At 43.5% G+C, this 17893-nt stretch overlaps 1 protein-coding gene across 2 annotated transcripts in view; it reads left to right on the top strand.

Annotated features, from left to right (window-relative positions):
* The window catches only part of CERS3 (ceramide synthase 3), a 50205-nt gene extending 34966 nt beyond the window's left edge, over positions 1-15239 (top strand). For both annotated transcript variants that reach the window (XM_074600056.1, XM_074600057.1), the window contains exon 11: positions 11038-15239. In XM_074600056.1, the coding sequence (XP_074456157.1) occupies positions 11038-11169 (132 nt within the window). In that variant the 3' untranslated portion in view covers positions 11170-15239. The remainder of the gene's footprint in view (positions 1-11037) is intronic.
* The last annotated feature ends 2654 nt before the right edge of the window (positions 15240-17893 follow it).

The raw sequence follows: 17893 nt of genomic DNA on the forward strand, positions 1-17893 counted from the left end.
TAGAATCGGATCCAGTGTTCATGTGCCTGAGCCATGTGCTGTTTGGTGTGCACTAAACACACCACAGGTGAGCTGAGCCTGATTGCTCCCAGCTAATAAACTCTGACTTTTAACTGCAGCTGTGAGGGGTCATCAGATGACCCTGATCATGCACAACAGTGCTGAGCTTGCAGCATTTGCTGGGATGTGAAAATGAAGCATGTATATTCAGTTCTGGCAGGCACAGCAGTTTATTGGATTCCTAAAAGTCAGACTTCCAGCTGATTATTTTTTTCTTCTTTCTAAAGCAGTAAAAAAAAATCTATTTTCAGATCAGAAAATGAAATTTCATGAGAATTAACACATTCAGTGAGAAGTCATTAATTTCAGAAAACGTCATTCTAGAGGAGCTAAACATGGGACAGGGTTTAGTTTCCTAAACTAGAGGCATTTAAGAATTTTTTGTTTTCTTTTACTGACATGTTTTGTTATGCCTGTACTGCACCCTTGGCTATCAGACAAATGGGCATGCTTGCCTTAATTCCAAGCAGTCGTTTTAAAAGCAGTAATATGTTTTAGAGGATAATGATAACGCAGTTAGTTACAATGTCATGACTCTCTGGGACTGGGAAGTTGTGGAAAAGCTGTGACTGGAGATCTTGTGGTTGCTTTCTAGACTGGTAAGGGCCAGTACACACTGATGTCCTGCTTCGGAGTTTGAACTAGATTAGCAGGAGTTGCCTTTTCCCTGTTTTAAAGGAAAATGGTTTATGGAGAAGTTGAATTTGTTGGTTCTCAACAGATAAATATTTATAGCAGATTTTCTTGTGAGGATAGCTTATTAGGGGAACAACATAAGACAAACGAAAGTTTTTTGGTTTTTTTTTTCTCTTAGAGATGAAAACTAGTCTATCTGGGAACCTTCCCAGTTGATCCAAATTACTGCCTTTGGGACATGAGCTTTTTAATAGCCTGGAGATGGGAGGAAGCCAGCCAGGTCAGCAGCATGAAGGCTCGTGCCCTAGTAAAGGGAAATTACTTCCTGTTACGACTTTCTTTCATCTGCGTATTTCCCATTCTGCTACAGCAATCTAGCTAAGCTCAAGGCCTGGCTACATGTCTCACTTTATGCTGCCAAATTCATCTGATGGAGGAGGGGTGAGAGGCAGGCAGGAGAAAGCTTAAAAGAGTAAGAGGTTTGCTGGCTGGTGTTTACAATGATAGGCAAAAAGGAGAAAAGCCGCTGTATGCACGCTGGGGAGCTCTGGAGCCCTACCCTTACTGGGGATTTGAAGTCAAGGCTGACCTCAGTAATGTATATTGTCAATATTGTCAAAGTATGTAGCCCAGCAGAGTCTGTGGAAGAAGAAAAGCTACCAGTTCTCTACTGCGATGTGTTACGTGCCAATCCAAGAGCACTGTCTGGTCTCCTTTGCCTCCACCAGTTCATTTCCTGGCACTGTGAGTTAAAAAGCAAATTGCTATTTCGATTTACTTTTTACTCCAAGTTATGAAAGGGGTGAGCAGCTGAGCAATGACTTCCTGGGAGATACGTTATACTATATGCCCAAATATAATTCTCAGATTTCAAAACAGCAGAAATGTTCTTTGCATTTTTTTAACAAACTCTGCTTAGAATGCCCATAATTCCACACCACCTTTCACTAGTAGAGTAGAGTTTAGAAAACATAAGTTAAGGACTGCTGAGATCATTAGGGAGAATTAAACTAATGAGAAACTGAAGAAAATAATTTCCAGGCATTTGATCGGAATAGATGGGCTCATGAACCTATGTTGGAGTGGGAGCGTTAGGACAAAGTGCCATCCCACAGCCCTGTTACGCACACAGAAGACTACAGGAGAGCAGGCTCAGTCCTCTGGCCGCAGTCCAACAAACTGGGTGTGCGGACGCTTCCTCTGCCTCTCTGGCATTAGTTGTGCCGTAAATGGGGCTGTGTGGGCCTCGTCTGTGCTGCAATAAAAGTCTGCTCGTTCCAAAGCTGCTGGGTTTGACTTCAGTAGGAGCTGCAGTTGACCGCTGCCTCTAAGAATAGAAAATCAAAACTATATGTAATTCTGAAAGCGAAGCTTCCTGCCCTGGCCAGTTCAGCAGAAGTCTGTGGTGTTGGTGCAGGGCCAGGTTCTCAGCTGGTATAAATGAGCATGGCTCAGCTTGAGTCAGTGGGATTGTGTTAGTTTTCACCAGCAATGGATCTGGCCAAACAAGCACCTCCGCCCCCCTCTCTGCATGTACGTCTGACACGAGGCAACTCTGCTTGTAGTAGAATCCTGATCCAAATGACTCTCTTCATGTGGAAGTTCCTAATTCAGAGAAGAGAAAAATGTTGGTAAAGCTCTTGCTTTAAGATTAATTGGCTTACCTTGCTGTTCACAGAAGGGCGTTTGCTGACAGTTTTTCTGGCTTCCCTTGTTAACTGCTCATACCTTCTAATTTTCTAGCAGGATACTTATGAAATGTTCTATTTGTTGCTATATATGCATCTATATAAAAACTATATATATATAATAGCGTGCATATGTATTTATTTTTTCAACTGCCAAAATCAATTCACAAAGCAAACCCTAGACCTTCTACAGAACTTTTGATGCCTTCATTTACTATTTTTAATATATGCTGCAGAGGTTTTAATTGTGACTTTGTTACGAGTTTTTGTTACGACTTTGTTATGAGGTAAGTAATTCTCACACTTTCAGAGGGGTTCACAGTACTGCAATCTGCTGAATCAATTAAAAAAAAAAAGGGAGTGGGGAAGAGCTTGAAATAAAGCTAGTTAATGATAGATTAATATCAATTGAGAAAGGAAGTTGTCTTATCTTGTATTTTAAGAAAATATTTCCCTAGGAGGACCTGGGAGTGCTCCATGATCATTATATGCAAAGAAGGAAGAAAAAAGGAGCAGTCTGTCTTCCGTAACACAATTTATTAACTTTTGATCAGGCACAGCACGCTGCAGAGTTCCTATTGTTAGAAAAGGAGAAAAACAACCTGATCAGTCCATCAGTCTCATCAGGCAGTGATGGCCGTGAAGCATGTGGAGGGTAGGATTTGTCTCATGTAACTTCAGCTCAAGTTCAAGGATCCCTCTGTCATCAGTGGAGGAAGAGTGGTGTCTCCAGTGTTGTCACCCCAGCAGTGGTGGGGCAGGTCACCCTCTGGGGAGACCCATTTTGCTTTCTGTTGGTTACGGAGCAGTCCTAGATAACAACCTTTGAGCACTTACCTGACTTTCAGAATGCTGAACTTCAGTGAAGTAAATACCCCACCAAATGCCTTAAGCACACAAGTGTCAGGGACTTCTATTGCTATTTAAAAAACTTCATTCATTAGGTACTACTTAAAGTATTCCGTATCCAGCCTCAATATAGGGCGTTTAGAAATACTATATTGAAAGGATTTTAGGTATTGTGATATGAATGTAAGATGAAAAGACATTATTTCTTAGGTATGTGACTTGGGAATTAGATTGATAATGTTTAAGAATGGAGATAACCTTTAGATATACCACACAAGGAATGGAATCCCTCCCAACAATGAAAGCAGAGAAACGAGCACCTTAACGGACTTGTTATAGAGAAGCGCTTGTCATTTACATGGCTGTATACTTTGTGGTTTCAGGTTAGTTTAATAGCACTATAAGGCTTCTGTAGGAATATTCTTTAGCAGCTGTGTTGTTTCAAAACTTTCATTTTAAGTGCAGTATCATACCTCACTGAAAAAAGTCCAAGTGTCTGATCAGCTGTTTTGTAGCCAAAAAAGCATTTATAAGGAATAAAAGTGCATGTTCTGATAAAAGTTCATACCACTGAACTCTTTGGCTTAATGCAAGTTCTGTCCTAGGGTAAAAAAAAGTTCACTAAAGAGAACAGCATCAAATGCCTATTATATTGTTCTTTGTTTCGTTGCCAACTGTGGATTTAAAATTGGAATAATTCAAAAAGCAGTGGGACATTATGACTCACTCAGTACCTCCTGGGCTTTTGACATTATCGTAAAGCCGCATACACTTGAGTGCAAGGTTTAGTTAGTGGATTTCAATAACACAGCGAGCAGACTTTATTGAAACCACAGAGTACCTGATTAACTGTAAACAATGATTTATTCCTTCTGAACAGTCAGGGTATTATAGCTCCAGTTACAGGTGTGTTATGCTGAGTGACAACATGAGTGATATTTTTTTTGAGGTTAAATTTATTCCTTCAATCAAAATCAGGGACATGTTCTAATAGTAACATCTAGTTTTATGAGAGTATTCTTTTCAATATTTGTGGAATTAGTGTAACTTTTCTTTTCATTTGGTTTTCACACCCCTTCTGTGAGTTCCCTCTGAAAACTCTCAGTGGAAAGCTTGGGGAAAGGGTATTACATAGAAGCAAGAGATTGAATAAGAGGAGTTTTGACCACAAGATGTCCAATACAATTAATCTAGAAAGTCTGCATCTTCATTTAAAAACTGCAGAAAGCAGAGTCCAGCAGCACATCTTCCACTGAAGAGCAACATTATTTATGTTATCTAGTGTGTATGAGTTGAAAAGGGAAATATATTTTCCAATAAAATCTTCCAGGCTGAAAATATAGAACAGTTTGCTTGAATCCAAATGTATATTGCCTAGTCTCCACAGGAAAGTAAAGATGTATTAAGTCATATGTCAGCTGAGTTGAATTATTGATGTTGAATTAAACATGTTGAACTCAGAGATTCATCAACTTTATAGTATTATTTGTTAGAAAAGTACCCCCTTCTATCTATTTGGACTGACTTTTTATTATCTCTCATGTTTATTATCTCTTTTATTTGAGTCAGTGGTTGCTGACCTGACTAATAGCTTTCATCTTTGTACTGCAAGCTGTTTCCATATGTGCAGGTGCTGTGGAATTTATTGTCTTTACATTGAAAAATCAAGAGTTAGTCAATATGTTTGTAGATACATAAATGAAAATATTCTTAAGGTAGAATTAAGGTATAAGATTTAGGACGTTCGGATTTGAATGTAAGATAGATTTAAGAGTCAGGAAATTCCAACTAAAGGATAAAAATAAACACTTGAAAATCCAAAAATCAAAATTTCACCAAATCAGAAAATACATAATTAGAATTTCAGAATCAGCTGTGAATTGTCTTTATATATATGTACCTGGTAGAAGAAATTCAGTTAACTGTGTGCATGTAAATTATGCTTAACTTAAAAGGCCCAAATGTAAATCCTTAAGCCCCGCCATCTTCATGGGCGACCTGGCTTCCCTTGTGCTCATGATATCCAAGAGGCTACCTGTGGACTCAGTGATTATGCAGAACCATGCAGCTGTAATCCATATATGAAAAAAATGGAAGAAATATGTCTTCTGTGGCACCTATTAATTACAATAGCTTATTCCTGTGTAAGCACATGACCTGACCTATCTCAGGTGCAGGTCATTCTCAGGGTCAATCTGTGATGAGCTGACTGATGGCCTGACTGCAGTATGTGACCTCTGTTATCTGGAGAACGAACAGACCAAGCTGTGTTACACTGTCAGCTGGCATTCTGTTGGTAGAGTTAAAAAGTTGTACTCCCAAATAGGTGCAGTTAAGTTACATGAACATGCTCAGGGTGACGCAGTCATTGGATCCTATGGAGACACTCGCTGTCTCTCTATAGAGTCATAGGCATCTTCCCTGTCAGTGTCCCAGAGCGCCCAGCAGGGATTGGGTATGTCAGTCTGATACAGTGAGTGGGAATGGGGAAACTGGTCACCAGTCTGTGCTGCCGCTTTCCTAGCAGCAGGAGTGAGCTCAGCTTCCAGGATTAACTGGGTTTAGTCTTGTCCAGGCAGGGGCAAAATTGAAATCTCCTTATGCTGCTGAGAAATCCTGAGTCAATGTTGATCCACCAGGTGTGTTAGGCCTGGTAAATCTCCCACCCCACACACACAGAGTTGTACCAGTCAGAGAGAACCCGAACTGATACGGAGCCTGTGGTAAGGCTCAGGAGGCCTGTATCATCCGCTTTCTTTCAGCCGGCTAGCTGAAAAAACAAACAAACATCCCCCATGCCACCATGAATTTATGAAGTAGACACTACACTATTGCCTTCACAATGCCAACAGAACTTATTGCATGCCTCCTGAAAAGTATGTGCCTTTGTCAGGGAGAACCAGGGAGAAGCTGGATTGGAAGCTGATCAGTGAAAAAAATGTTACAGCAACTGAACTTCACTGCAGAAACCCCTTCTGCTCAGGTGTCTCTCAGCCAGATTCTTTTTCTTTTTCTCTATGCTGCCTCAGTAGGTATTTCTGTTTCAGAGCGTGTCATTACAGTAACAGCTTACCTTTTGGGACCTCGGCTTGACAATCTGCAGTAAGCCACGCTGACCCAACGATGGGTTTGCTGACAACTGCCTTTCCCCTTCTGAGAAAGCAGAAGGCACGTTGCTAAGGCTTCCTCACTGTTTACGGGATTGATCCACATTGCTACAATACCTTTTTTGTCTCTCTTTTTTTTTTTTCTTTTATATCACCTGGCAGCATTTGTCCCTCTGCTCGTACACTTTTCACCACTTTAACCATTGTGTAGCAGGTACGAAACCCTGGCTGCATGGCGACCTCAGCATGCGTATGGAGAAAGATGCTATGTGCCCAGTAAAGGAGGAAAGGGTGGCGTCCGCCCAGTCCCCCTTCTCCAGTGAGCTTCAGAGGGTATCACCAGCATGTAGGGACTGGAAACCCACACTTCATCTGCCTTCCAGCACAGCCGTGTCCCTCTCCTGATGCTCTCTTCAGCTGTAGCAGAGAGTGCAGTGCCAAGAGCCTGTCAAGAGGGAAGTGATTTGAGTACTTTATTGAGAGACAAACTTGCACAATTAGGAGTAAATTCTTTGTTAGTTTAGATGGAGATTTGACCAATGTTTTTCTGCTTACAAAAGGCTGGTAAGTCGCCTATGGAGTTTGCTAGTGTCTTAATTTCAAGGGGTCTTTTTCCTTGGTGGAGTCTCTTGGAAGGTCCTTTCCTGTTCATGTAATAAGATGCGGTGCTAATGACTTGAATGATACATGTTCTAATAGCAGTGAAATGCAAGAAGCCAAAACTACCTTAACAAATACGGTTCATTTCACTAAAAGAGGCAGACTGAGCAGCAGGTGGAAGGGTTAAACAAAAGGAAAAAAGATTATAAAAGTTTGCGGCTTTGGCTTCACTACAAATGGCTCTCTTGCAGACTTTATAGCATTAGTGTTGCTTCTCATAAACCTTGAAACCATTCATCCATTTAGAAAGATTAAATTGGTTAGTCATCCAGAACATAAAATATACACATCCATTTTGTCTGTTACCTTAAACCATCTGAAGTCGATGCCATTAAACCAAAGCATTGAGTATTAATGATGGCCTCTGTTGTGGTATTTACAGTTTGCCAGCTCTTGCGTTCCTGATAGTATATTCATCTGTTGTTGCTCAGGGACAGTAAGAGCAGAGCCTTTGAGTTGGAAAACACAAGTATAATATATGATGTGAGGAGCTCAGAGAAAACATCTTGGTATTAAAGCAAGGAAAATCCTATAAATGTTACAATTTTTTTGTTATTTTAGAAGGTTGAAGTTAAGAGGCACAAACTTCACTCATGATATCTTAATATATTTATAATGGTCTGTTAAACAGTTTGCCAAGATAGTTTTGTTTGGTTTTCTAGTTATGGATGAAGCTATTGCTATTTAAAGTTCTGTTCTGTTGTGACTACTGTATTTCTGTCACTTAAGCTAGACAAAAATGGCCAGGCCCTTATACAGCAGGAATTCAGAGAGGCATTTGGTCAGGAAGCAAGTTTGTGATTAAAAATATAATAAAAACTTAGATTTGATTTAGCAGCATTTTTTTTTCTTGATTAATGTCAGGATTTCAGAAGTAGTACTCTTTCCCAGAATTAAGCGAATTTACAATGGTTGCTTCAGACTACAAAGCAAGTAATTCCTGCTGCTTTGAAATACGTAAGACAGTATCTCAAATGCAGGGATTTCCAGTGTGAGGGAAAAAACACTTACATGTTTTTCAATTACTACATCTAGGGCCTTTAATGAGAGCATCCAGCTTGACAGCATTAAAACTGGGAAGCAAATCCTATCCGAGTTTGCAGTTCCATGCTGGAAATGCCAGCTCATTCCTATAGGAAACAGAAGCTGATGTCACCTATCAGCTATCATTCAAAGCAAAGTAAATTACTGGCTATTCTTAAGCATGTGCTTGAGTACCAGCAGCTTCTGTGGACCGTGATGAGGTACTCAAAACGAAATACGCACTCGCGAACTTTCCTGACTCAAGACTCTCCACACGGAGCACAAACACTCTCCTCCCCCGTCACTCCCCACGTTTCAGCCTCAGCCAGGGACGGCTCCAGAAGATGAGAGCACTTCCAGTGAGTGGCAGATTCTGCATCAAACACTGGACTTGGGTTTAGTTTGCTTTTTTTTTTTTTTCCTGAAACATTCCTCGTGGCAAAAAAGTATCGAGGCTCCCCCCACACCCTCAACATTTGTCTTTTACTGCAAATACAAGTTACAAAACTACCAGGAGCAAGAGAGGTGATCTGAAAGAAGCAGAACCTCATAAATTGTTTGTGTGGGAAAGGCTGTCTTTCCTTTTCTCTAACTGATGGCATGCCAAGTTTATTTTACAGTATTTACAGTAAGATTTGTTTGTTTTGATACCCTTTGCGTGTTGTTAGGGAAAAAGCAAAAGAAAATCTCCAGGAAGTTTATATGATGAGACAGAGTTTAGGCTTTAATTTTCTTTCTAGTCCTATACGTTTTATTGGAAGCGTAATATATAAAGGGTTATGAGATTGCAATTGGGTGAGTTATTACTGAGCTGTCATTTATTTTCTCTGTATGAATTTGCTGCTTAAGACAGGCATCAGACCAGCAGGCTAAGAAAGTGAAATTGTTAGTTCACTCCGAGAGCAGATACAGGATGGGCAGGAGCAACGCTGGTTTCTCCTTTCTGTGCCTCATCACTGACTGTGGCACATCACTCCAGGAGCAGGAAGAACGTGCAGTCTCTGCCTGTTTAGCTGAGGTCCAGGCAGATGACAAGGAGAAGAAAATTATCCATGATGGAGCGGTCCTCGGTGGGGCTGTACAGGCAGCCGATGTCTGCAGAAGGGCTAACGTGCCTGCCAGCTCCAGCACGCAGCTCTGGGGGCAATTACTCTGTTAGGAAGAGAAGCCTCCAGTCTACATCACTGTCTCCTGAATCGCTGGCTGTTAAAATTTGGGAGTTCCCATTAACAAACTAGATATGCTCATGCTAATGGGTAAATTGTCAGCCACGGTGTGAGGGCCCAAGTTTTCATCCTGAGCTACAGGGAAACTCCTGGTTTTAAGTGAGAGGTGGTCTATTAAACCATGAGGAATGGGAATGGCTATTGTCCTTCTCTTCCAACACAAGAACTAGAGGGTATCGTGTGCGTCTACCAGGTGATATCAGGTCTAATAGGCACCTTCCAAGTAACGAGAAGAGATAAGCAGTGGCAGCTACTAATCACACATGAAACTGATGGAGGTGTCTTAGGTGCCCGCTTTGATCTCATTTCCATTCTCAGTCACCGCTCAGGCAGAAGTGTTTATTTGATTTACAGCATCTCTCACTAGAGCATTCTACCCTGAGTCTGCAGAGCAGGTCATCGGTTGGGATGGAAAGTCCTTCCAGGGAGGCAGGTGCTGTTCGTGTGAGCTTGTTGCACTGAAAGGGAAGTAGAGGCGTCTGGTTTTAATGTGGAAGCCTCGATTGTTTGAACCAAACTTCTGAACACGTTGTAGGGTCTTGGGTTATGGTAGGAGTTGAGAAATAGGAAAGTAATGGTATATTTTACATACCGTGCCAAAAAGCACAGAATTGTCTTGCCTCTCCCTAACCTTTGCTGTGAAATACGGGGTAAACACAATGTCTTTCCTCTGTGTGGAGGAAACATGCATTACCAAGTGCCATGTTTGACCGTCTGGGGATGGATTATGGTTGCCAAACGTTAGAGGCTGTTCCTATGGAGGATGTTCCTCCGAAAATCCCTGGGAAGGGATTTTCGGAAGGGCAGGCTGTCTCACTGACCCCATTTCATCCCTGCTAACGGAGCAGCCATCTCCTCCTCCCTGGCAGATCCTTAGCAGGATGACGTACCCAACGTGTATACGATAGCTGTGCAGACATGGCCTCCCCTTTGCAAATGTTGACGTGATGTATACACCATCAAGTAAGGAAGAATATTTTAGGGTCAGTAAGTCTCTCCGAGCAAAGTTAATACCAGGAGATGCTGGCACAACTAGTCACTGTTTAGTTTACACCTGTCAGAAGCAGGCAGCCTCTCAACTCCTGTGTTTGGGCAAGTGTGTTCATCATATTTAGCGTTTATGCAATGTTCTTTTCATCTTCCCCACGCTTCACCACTGTTAATTAATCGCACAGCACCCAGGGATTAATAGTAACGCTTTACAAGGGAAAGTGGAAACGAGCAAGAAGAGGTCAAATGACTGGGCCAAGGTCATGGAAGAAATTTTGTCTAAAGAATGTTACCTTCTGCAAAATTAAGGTGGCGTTAACTGGTCTCTCCTTGGATGTCAGCCTCCATTTTTGGGGAGGGCGTGTTTCTGGGGGGCAGTTTTGATAGTCTAGTGTATTTAGAGCTTCCCTGTCATTTGTTCCCTTTAGCGCATTTTTTTTTTTTTTTTCCTGAGGCAAATGGAGGACACAGGAGTTTTGCCTTCAGAGGATGATGGGGAATTTCCAAGAAAGGAATTAAATTTTCTGGAACTTCTATGCACCGTCTTTTCATCTTGTAATTACAAATGGGGGCACCTGACTAATGAAATTAATTGACTGTTTTTTCAAAGCCATTGCAAAGATCCAGATGCACAGTTCATGTTAAAAATAAAATATTTGCTTGTCTGGCACCCATAGGCCTTTTTAGAAGGTCCAGACTGCTGGACTGATATCCAGACTGATAGTAGCAATCTGGTAACTTATCTGATAGTAAACACTGTAAGTATAGAATATGCTCATGGCGCTTTCTTTTCCCTAGGACTTGAAAGATGACCGGAGCGATGAAGAGGAGGAAGATTCTGTTACAGATAATGAAGAGGAGTCCACAAAAAATGGCAACAAGAACGGCTGTGGGTCAAGCAAACATCTCCTGAACAGCAGTCACCACTAGCTCCCTCCTGCCTTACCTCCTGCAGGGATTTCTGCTCTGTTTTTAACCCAACCTACAGGATAGAATTTAAGTCAAAAGGCTTATGAGAGACTGTGATTGATTTATTGTTGGCTACTGGACCTGGAAAAAAGCCCAGTTTAGAGGGGAGGGAAAAGCTGCATAACTTGACAAAATGTGTTAATGACCCACTTTCTGAATCGTTGCTAAGTGTTTGGAAAGGTGTGTTTGGACACACTGACTGTTCCACTCTGACAGTGCTCAACAAGGTCAAAGCTCAAGAGCATCAGATCTTTTAGCGTCCTATTGATTCTAACGTTGGTTTTCATTCCGATACAAGGTAGATTTCACCAGGCAGTTTAATTCACAGATGTCTTGTGGTAGGTAGGTAGGTAGGTGGTGTGAACTCCATTAGGAACCAAAATTACTCAATGTGGGAAAAACTTGACGATGGTGTGCAGTGACTGGCATTTTAGTCTTTACTTGTCAGTTTAAACCCTCATCAAAATGGCTATTTTTTGTGGGTTAGATCTCATTTCCTGGAGGCCAGTGAAAGCTAACTTGGAGGAAGTCGAATTATTTGCTTGTGAAGAGCCCACTTCACTGCAGAAGTATAGTCTTTCTCCAAAATATGCTGTATGATAGCTCAAATACTGTGTTTTAAGATTTACCTATCAAAAAAGTCACTTTTACAATAGCAAAACTCAGCCCCAGTTCCCCATTGAGCACCAGGTTTCACAAATATCTTTCATCTCAGTCATTTTGGCCCAGTGTTAGAAGAGAAGATGCAGTGGGGAGGGAAGATAGTGAGTGAAAATTGGGTCTTCTCACAAGTTCTTTTGCCCTTTTTTTTTGTCTTCAAAACTGCTGAACACCTCCTGCTCCTGACACACCTACAGCCCAGGAGATTAAAAATACCTCTCATCCATTCCCTTCTCGTGAGCTTGTCTCACGCAGCGGCACTGGATGACTGGCTGCTCAGGAGCCAGTCTGCTAAATTCTGGTTTGTGGTTCCTGTGCGTGTTCACTGCAGGTAGCTGGGCAGCGGGGGAGCATGGGGCTAGCAAGGAATGTCACATCCCCAGGGCCGTGTAGTCATTTGACGTCAGGATCTGTATTTCCATCTCTGCTCTTCTTGAAAATTGGGAATAACATCAGCTGGAGCCAAACTTGCCTGTGAGTATGTGACTTAGGCCACATACCGTTGTTTATGCTGCAAGAAGTGGAGGAACAGTGGATGTTTTGTCAGCTCCTCTTACCAAAAGTGCCTCTACCCTGCGTTTGCATTGTTGTTCTAACAGCAGTACAGAGTGCAGCAGCGTTTCCAGTCCTGGGGCTTTCCGAGGAGAGCCCAGGCCTTCTAAACAGGGTGGTACCAGTCTCATTTCCAGATGCATTTAGCTCGAAAGGTCATAAATGATTTGTGTCATAAGTTTTAGGGGTGAGAGGCTCTCCGCGTGGTTCTACAGTAGCTGAGATCATCTGGTGAACTAAATCCAGTAGCTCGATAGAGACCGGGGGACTGCTGCTAAAACAGCCTCAGTGCAGAGCCTTTGGTTGGGAAAGGCTCTTTTCCCCTTAAGGCTGCTCGGGCAGGAACTCGGCAACACACGGGAAGCACTATATGGCTGACTTGTTTTCTCAAGATTTTCTTGGCAAAGGGGGATATAATTCAGTGGAAGAATGGGAAATGTTTGGGATCTCAGATATGAAGAGTGAAGTGTTTTCTGTGCAGTTACAAGAAACCGTAGGAGTACTTTGTTACCCAGGCTGGTAGCATGAAAATACCTACATACGGTCTGTTGAACTAGGATGTGCTTAATTTTTATCTATATTTTGGACCTTGTAATATCCCGAATGGTTGCGTTTTACTACAAGGAGAATTACACCGAGAAAGGAGTACAGCCTACAGCTTCTGAGCGGGATGGGAAGCGTACAGTGGTGGGACTGGACTCCTGAAGTAGTGCTGCTGGGGCTGAGTGGGCAGAATTCCCTCAGTAGTTGCTGTAGAGCAGCGTGCGTCCTTACATCGCTGTGGAGAATACCTTAAATACTGCAGCGTGGGTTTATTGGAAGTGTAAGTACTTATTACATCACCTAAAGCAACTGGTGAGCTTGGCAGGGTCACGGTTGCTTATCGGGGCCTGTTTATTGCCTACATGAAAAGAACTGGCTTTTCCTAACAAAATGTAGAAACCCGACGTCTTGGAGGCTTTACACTCCCTTTGAGAGCAGTGGAGACAAGGATGCTTCCTACAAGACATAACGGGGGTTTGGGAGATGGCCAGGGTATTGTCATTTGGTTTTGGTGCCAGAAAGCTTTCCTGCTATGACTAGGAGAGGAATTCAGCAAAGGAAACAAAGAGCGATGTTGTCACAGGAGCGAGCCTCTGAACAACTACTGAGTTTTAAACTGGAATTTATAGTCTCGTTGAGGCCAAATCCTGCCCTTCCTGCTCGGACAAGTCTCCCACTGAAGCCAATTAACTCGATTGGAGCTTTGCCTAGGAAAAACGTTGGAGCGCAGTATCCAACCTGATTACAAGACCTGTTGTTTTAAATCGATGTGAAACGAGGGTCTTAAAGGAAGAGTAAAAGACAGACAAATATATTCAAACGTAAAAAGTTGAGGCAAATTTTGGGCGAGTACAGAAGAATATAGAAGAAAATAATGTCCTGAAGGTGAAGATTAAGTCTAAGCACAGTAAACAACCGAACCAGTACGTCACAGTGCAGTGAGGGGGTGGAAGGAAAGCAGGCCGTGGGAGGCCCTTCCGGGGTGCTGCTGTCACGGCCAACCAGAGCGATGAGACCTAAAAATTCTGAACGTAAACCACGAGGTACTGGAGATAGACACCCAAAGCACAGAAAGAAGCGGGAACAGATTGTCACAGTGGGACTGAACACGTGTCCTGCGTTAACATCAGATTTGTCATTCCTGAAGTTACACGTGTTTCATCTTCCACTTCTTACTGATGGAAACTGGGAAACAAGAAGCCGAGGTCATGGGGAACACGATTCATGCTAAAGAAATTAATGTCATGGTGCTTCAAGATTTTGAGTCTATTTGGTAAGGGCACTTTTTTTTAATGTTATCGTGAAAAGAGTCTCAAAATGCCAGTGCAGAACAATTGTAGGCCACGTATACGAGCCCAGCTGACGGACTCTGATGCATTATTTTCACCATTTCACAAAATGGGTCCTGGTTTCATGCTTGGACACTGTGCATCTGGTTTTGCTATGTCACTTTGATCATGGCAAATTATTTATGACAGAATTGCAGAATGAAAATGAAATCTTAGTCCATTAGAATCAACGGAAACTCTTCTGTTCCATTTAATTTCTCTGGATTTTGTTCAGGTCCTCCTGTCCGTGTATCCTCTGCTGCCTCTGTACTTGGTTACCACGTAGATTTACCCCTCTACTCTGGATTTGATTTACAGATCTCCTCTACTCCACAGAACTCATTTTGCCAATTTGTATCATTCAGTATAATTACCTTTTTTTGTTCTTAATGCCACTGGATTTGTCTGGTCAGTTATGCTACACGCTATAAATAAATATTTTTTAAAAATAGGTATCTATGTAAGGATTTCTTTGTTTTCCCCACCTTGCGGTCTCCTCTCCTCTTTCCATTCCCTCCCAGCTTTCCAATGGGGGCCCATTTGGGAACTAATTCCTTACTCTTCCGAGTTTTTCCCCTTGCCTGGAAAAGGCTGGATGACCCACCCCCTTCGTAAGGTAACCCGCGATTGCTGTAAATGAACTTCCCTTTTTTTTTTTTTTTTTTTTTTTCCCCCCTGGACAATTCAGGAGTGGAGAGGAAGCAAAAGTAACGGGTGCATCATCCATCACTTGTGTTATTCAAGATTCATGCCTTGACTAAAGCACTGGAAAGTGGTCCTCTGTACACCGGGAACTACTCACTCCAGAATGACAACACGCTTTTGTATCTTCACTCGCTTGGGTTTTGTTGTGCGTATTAGGGCTGCTTCTGAAGTTACGTGTATTTGGGGAATGCTGGAATAAGATGGAAATACAGAGATAACTCTTTTTTTCCCAGGAGCGCTTATGTTTATAGATAGGCTGAGGAGCTGTTGCCTGTTTGATTGCCGTGGGATTACTGCCTGAACACCTCATCAGAAGCGCACCGGTGACAACCTGGACGTGGCTCTTAAGCTGGCAAAAGCAGGAAGGCTCTACAGAAAACAAGGGAGCTGTGCTGATTTGTGCTTGTTTTAAGCACAACAAAAAGAGCTTCTACAAGTATATTGGAAGCAAAAGGAAGACCAGAGAAGTTGTAGGCCCACTGCTGAATGAGGCAGGAGTCATGGTGACGGAGGATGTGGAGAAGGCAGAGTTACTGAATGCCTTCTTTGCTTCGGTCTTTTCTGCTCGGCCCAGCCCTCAGGAGTCCCAGGCATTGAATAAAGTAACAGGGAAAGAAGACGACTTCCCTTGGGTTGAGGAGGAGCGAGTGAGGGACCAATTAGATCATCTAGATATTCACAAGTCCATGGGCCCTGATGGGATGCACCCGAGAGTGCTGAGGGAGCTGGCAGAAGTCATTGCTGGGCCGCTCTCCATCATCTTTGAAAAGTCCTGGAGAACAGGCGAGGTGCCTGGGGACTGGAGGAAAGCCAATGTCACTCCAGTCTTCAAGAAAGGCAAGAAGGAGGAGCCGGGGAACTACAGGCCGGTCAGCCTCACCTCCATCCCTGGAAAGATGATGGAACAGCTCGTTCTGGGTGTCATCTCAAGGCATGTGGAGGAAAGGAAAGCTATCAGAAGTACTCAGCATGGATTCACCAAGGGGAAATCATGTCTGACTAATCTGATAGCCTTCTACGATGGCATGACTAGATGGATAGATGAGGGGAGGGCGGTAGATGTGGTCTACCTTGACTTAAGCAAGGCGTTTGACACGGTCTCCCACAGCATCCTCATAGGGAAGCTTAGGAAGTGTGGGTTAGATGAATGGACAGTGGGGTGGATAGAAAACTGGTTGAAAGATAGAGCTCAGAGGGTTGTGATTAGGGGCACAGAGTCTAGTTGGAGACCAGTGACGAGTGGTGTTCCCCAGGGGTCAGTACTGGGTCCAGTCCTCTTCAACATATTCATCAATGACCTGGATGAGGGGATAGAGTGCGCCCTCAGCAAGTTTGCTGATGACACCAAGCTGGGTGGGGTGGCTGACACACCGGAAGGCTGTGCCGCCATACAGAGAGACCTGGACAGGTTGGAGATCTGGGCAGAGAGAAACCTTATGAAGTTCAACAAGGGCAAGTGTAGGGTGCTGCACCTGGGAAGGAACAACCCCATGCACCAGTACAGGTTGGGGGCTGACCTGCTGGAGAGCAGCTCGGTGGAAAGAGACCTGGGAGTCCTGGTGGACAACAGGATGACCATGAGTCAGCAATGTGCCCTTGTGGCCAAGAAGGCCAATGGCATCCTGGGATGCATCAAGAAGAGCGTGGCCAGCAGGTCGAGGGAGGTCATCCTCCCCCTCTACTCTGCCTTGGTGAGGCCGCACCTGGAGTACTGTGTCCAGTTCTGGGCTCCCCGGTTCAAGAGGGACAGGGAACTGCTGGAAAGGGTGCAGCAGAGGGCTACAAAGATGATTGGGGGACTGGAACACCTCTCTTATGAGGAAAGGCTGAGGGATTTGGGTCTCTTCAGTCTGGAAAAAAGACGGCTGAGGGGTGACCTTATCAATGCTTATAAATACTTAAAGGGTGGGTGTCAGGAGGATGGGGCCAGGCTCTTTTCAGTGGTGCCCGGGGACAGGACAAGAGGCAATGGGCACAAACTTGAACATAGGAAGTTCCACCTAAACATGAGGAGGAACTTCTTTACCCTGAGGGTGACAGAGCACTGGAACAGGCTGCCCAGAGAGGTGGTGGAGTCTCCAACTCTGGAGACATTCAAAACCCGCCTGGACATGTTCCTGTGTAACCTGCTCTAGGTGACCCTGCTCTGGCAGGGGGGTTGGACTAGATGATCTCCAGAGGTCCCTTCCAACCCTATGATTCTATGATTCTATGATTCTATGAAAAGCTGCTCCGTGTTTCTAATTCTTTCCATTTCTGCCTCCCCGATCAGGAAGATCACAGAGGTTCTGACTTACCATCTCCTCCCACGGGCAAACAAACATACGGGAAGGTGTTTTAGCCCAAATAATGAACTGCAGCAGAATACTTTGGTTTTGTTATCTGAATTCATTTTTTTTTAAGCTTGTGAGTAAAGCTATAAAGTAGATGGAAAACAAATCGAACAGGGACATGTGAGTTTTGGCTACAAACAACTTGCAAACTGTGAAGAACGAAAAAAAATCTTGCTGATTTAGAAAGAAAAACACCATCTCCACAGGCACTTCCCCCAGCTGTGGGTTTGAAGAACAGCAGATAACCAGCGGGCAGAAATGCAAGTCCGCGCTGAGAATGAGGACACAGCCCGGTTGTGAAAAGGCCAAAGCGAGCCGGTTGCTGGCTGTTGGCTGCCCGAGAGCTGAGGAGCCTTTTTATGTGGAGCTGCACGTGAGCCAAGAACGTACCTCTGAGCCGATTTTGTTGGTCGTGTCCAAAATCACCGAAAATGTCTGTTCCCGTTTTCCAGACAGTTTTGTGGGTTCTCTCCTGTCTCTTTCTCACCTGTTGAGTTTGAGCTTTGGCTGCCCAAGGCATGGACCTAGTATGGAGGTAGATGAACACCTCTGATTTGTTGAAGG

This window comes from Larus michahellis, chromosome 9, assembly GCF_964199755.1.
Source record: "Larus michahellis chromosome 9, bLarMic1.1, whole genome shotgun sequence".
Taxonomy (NCBI): domain Eukaryota; kingdom Metazoa; phylum Chordata; class Aves; order Charadriiformes; family Laridae; genus Larus; species Larus michahellis.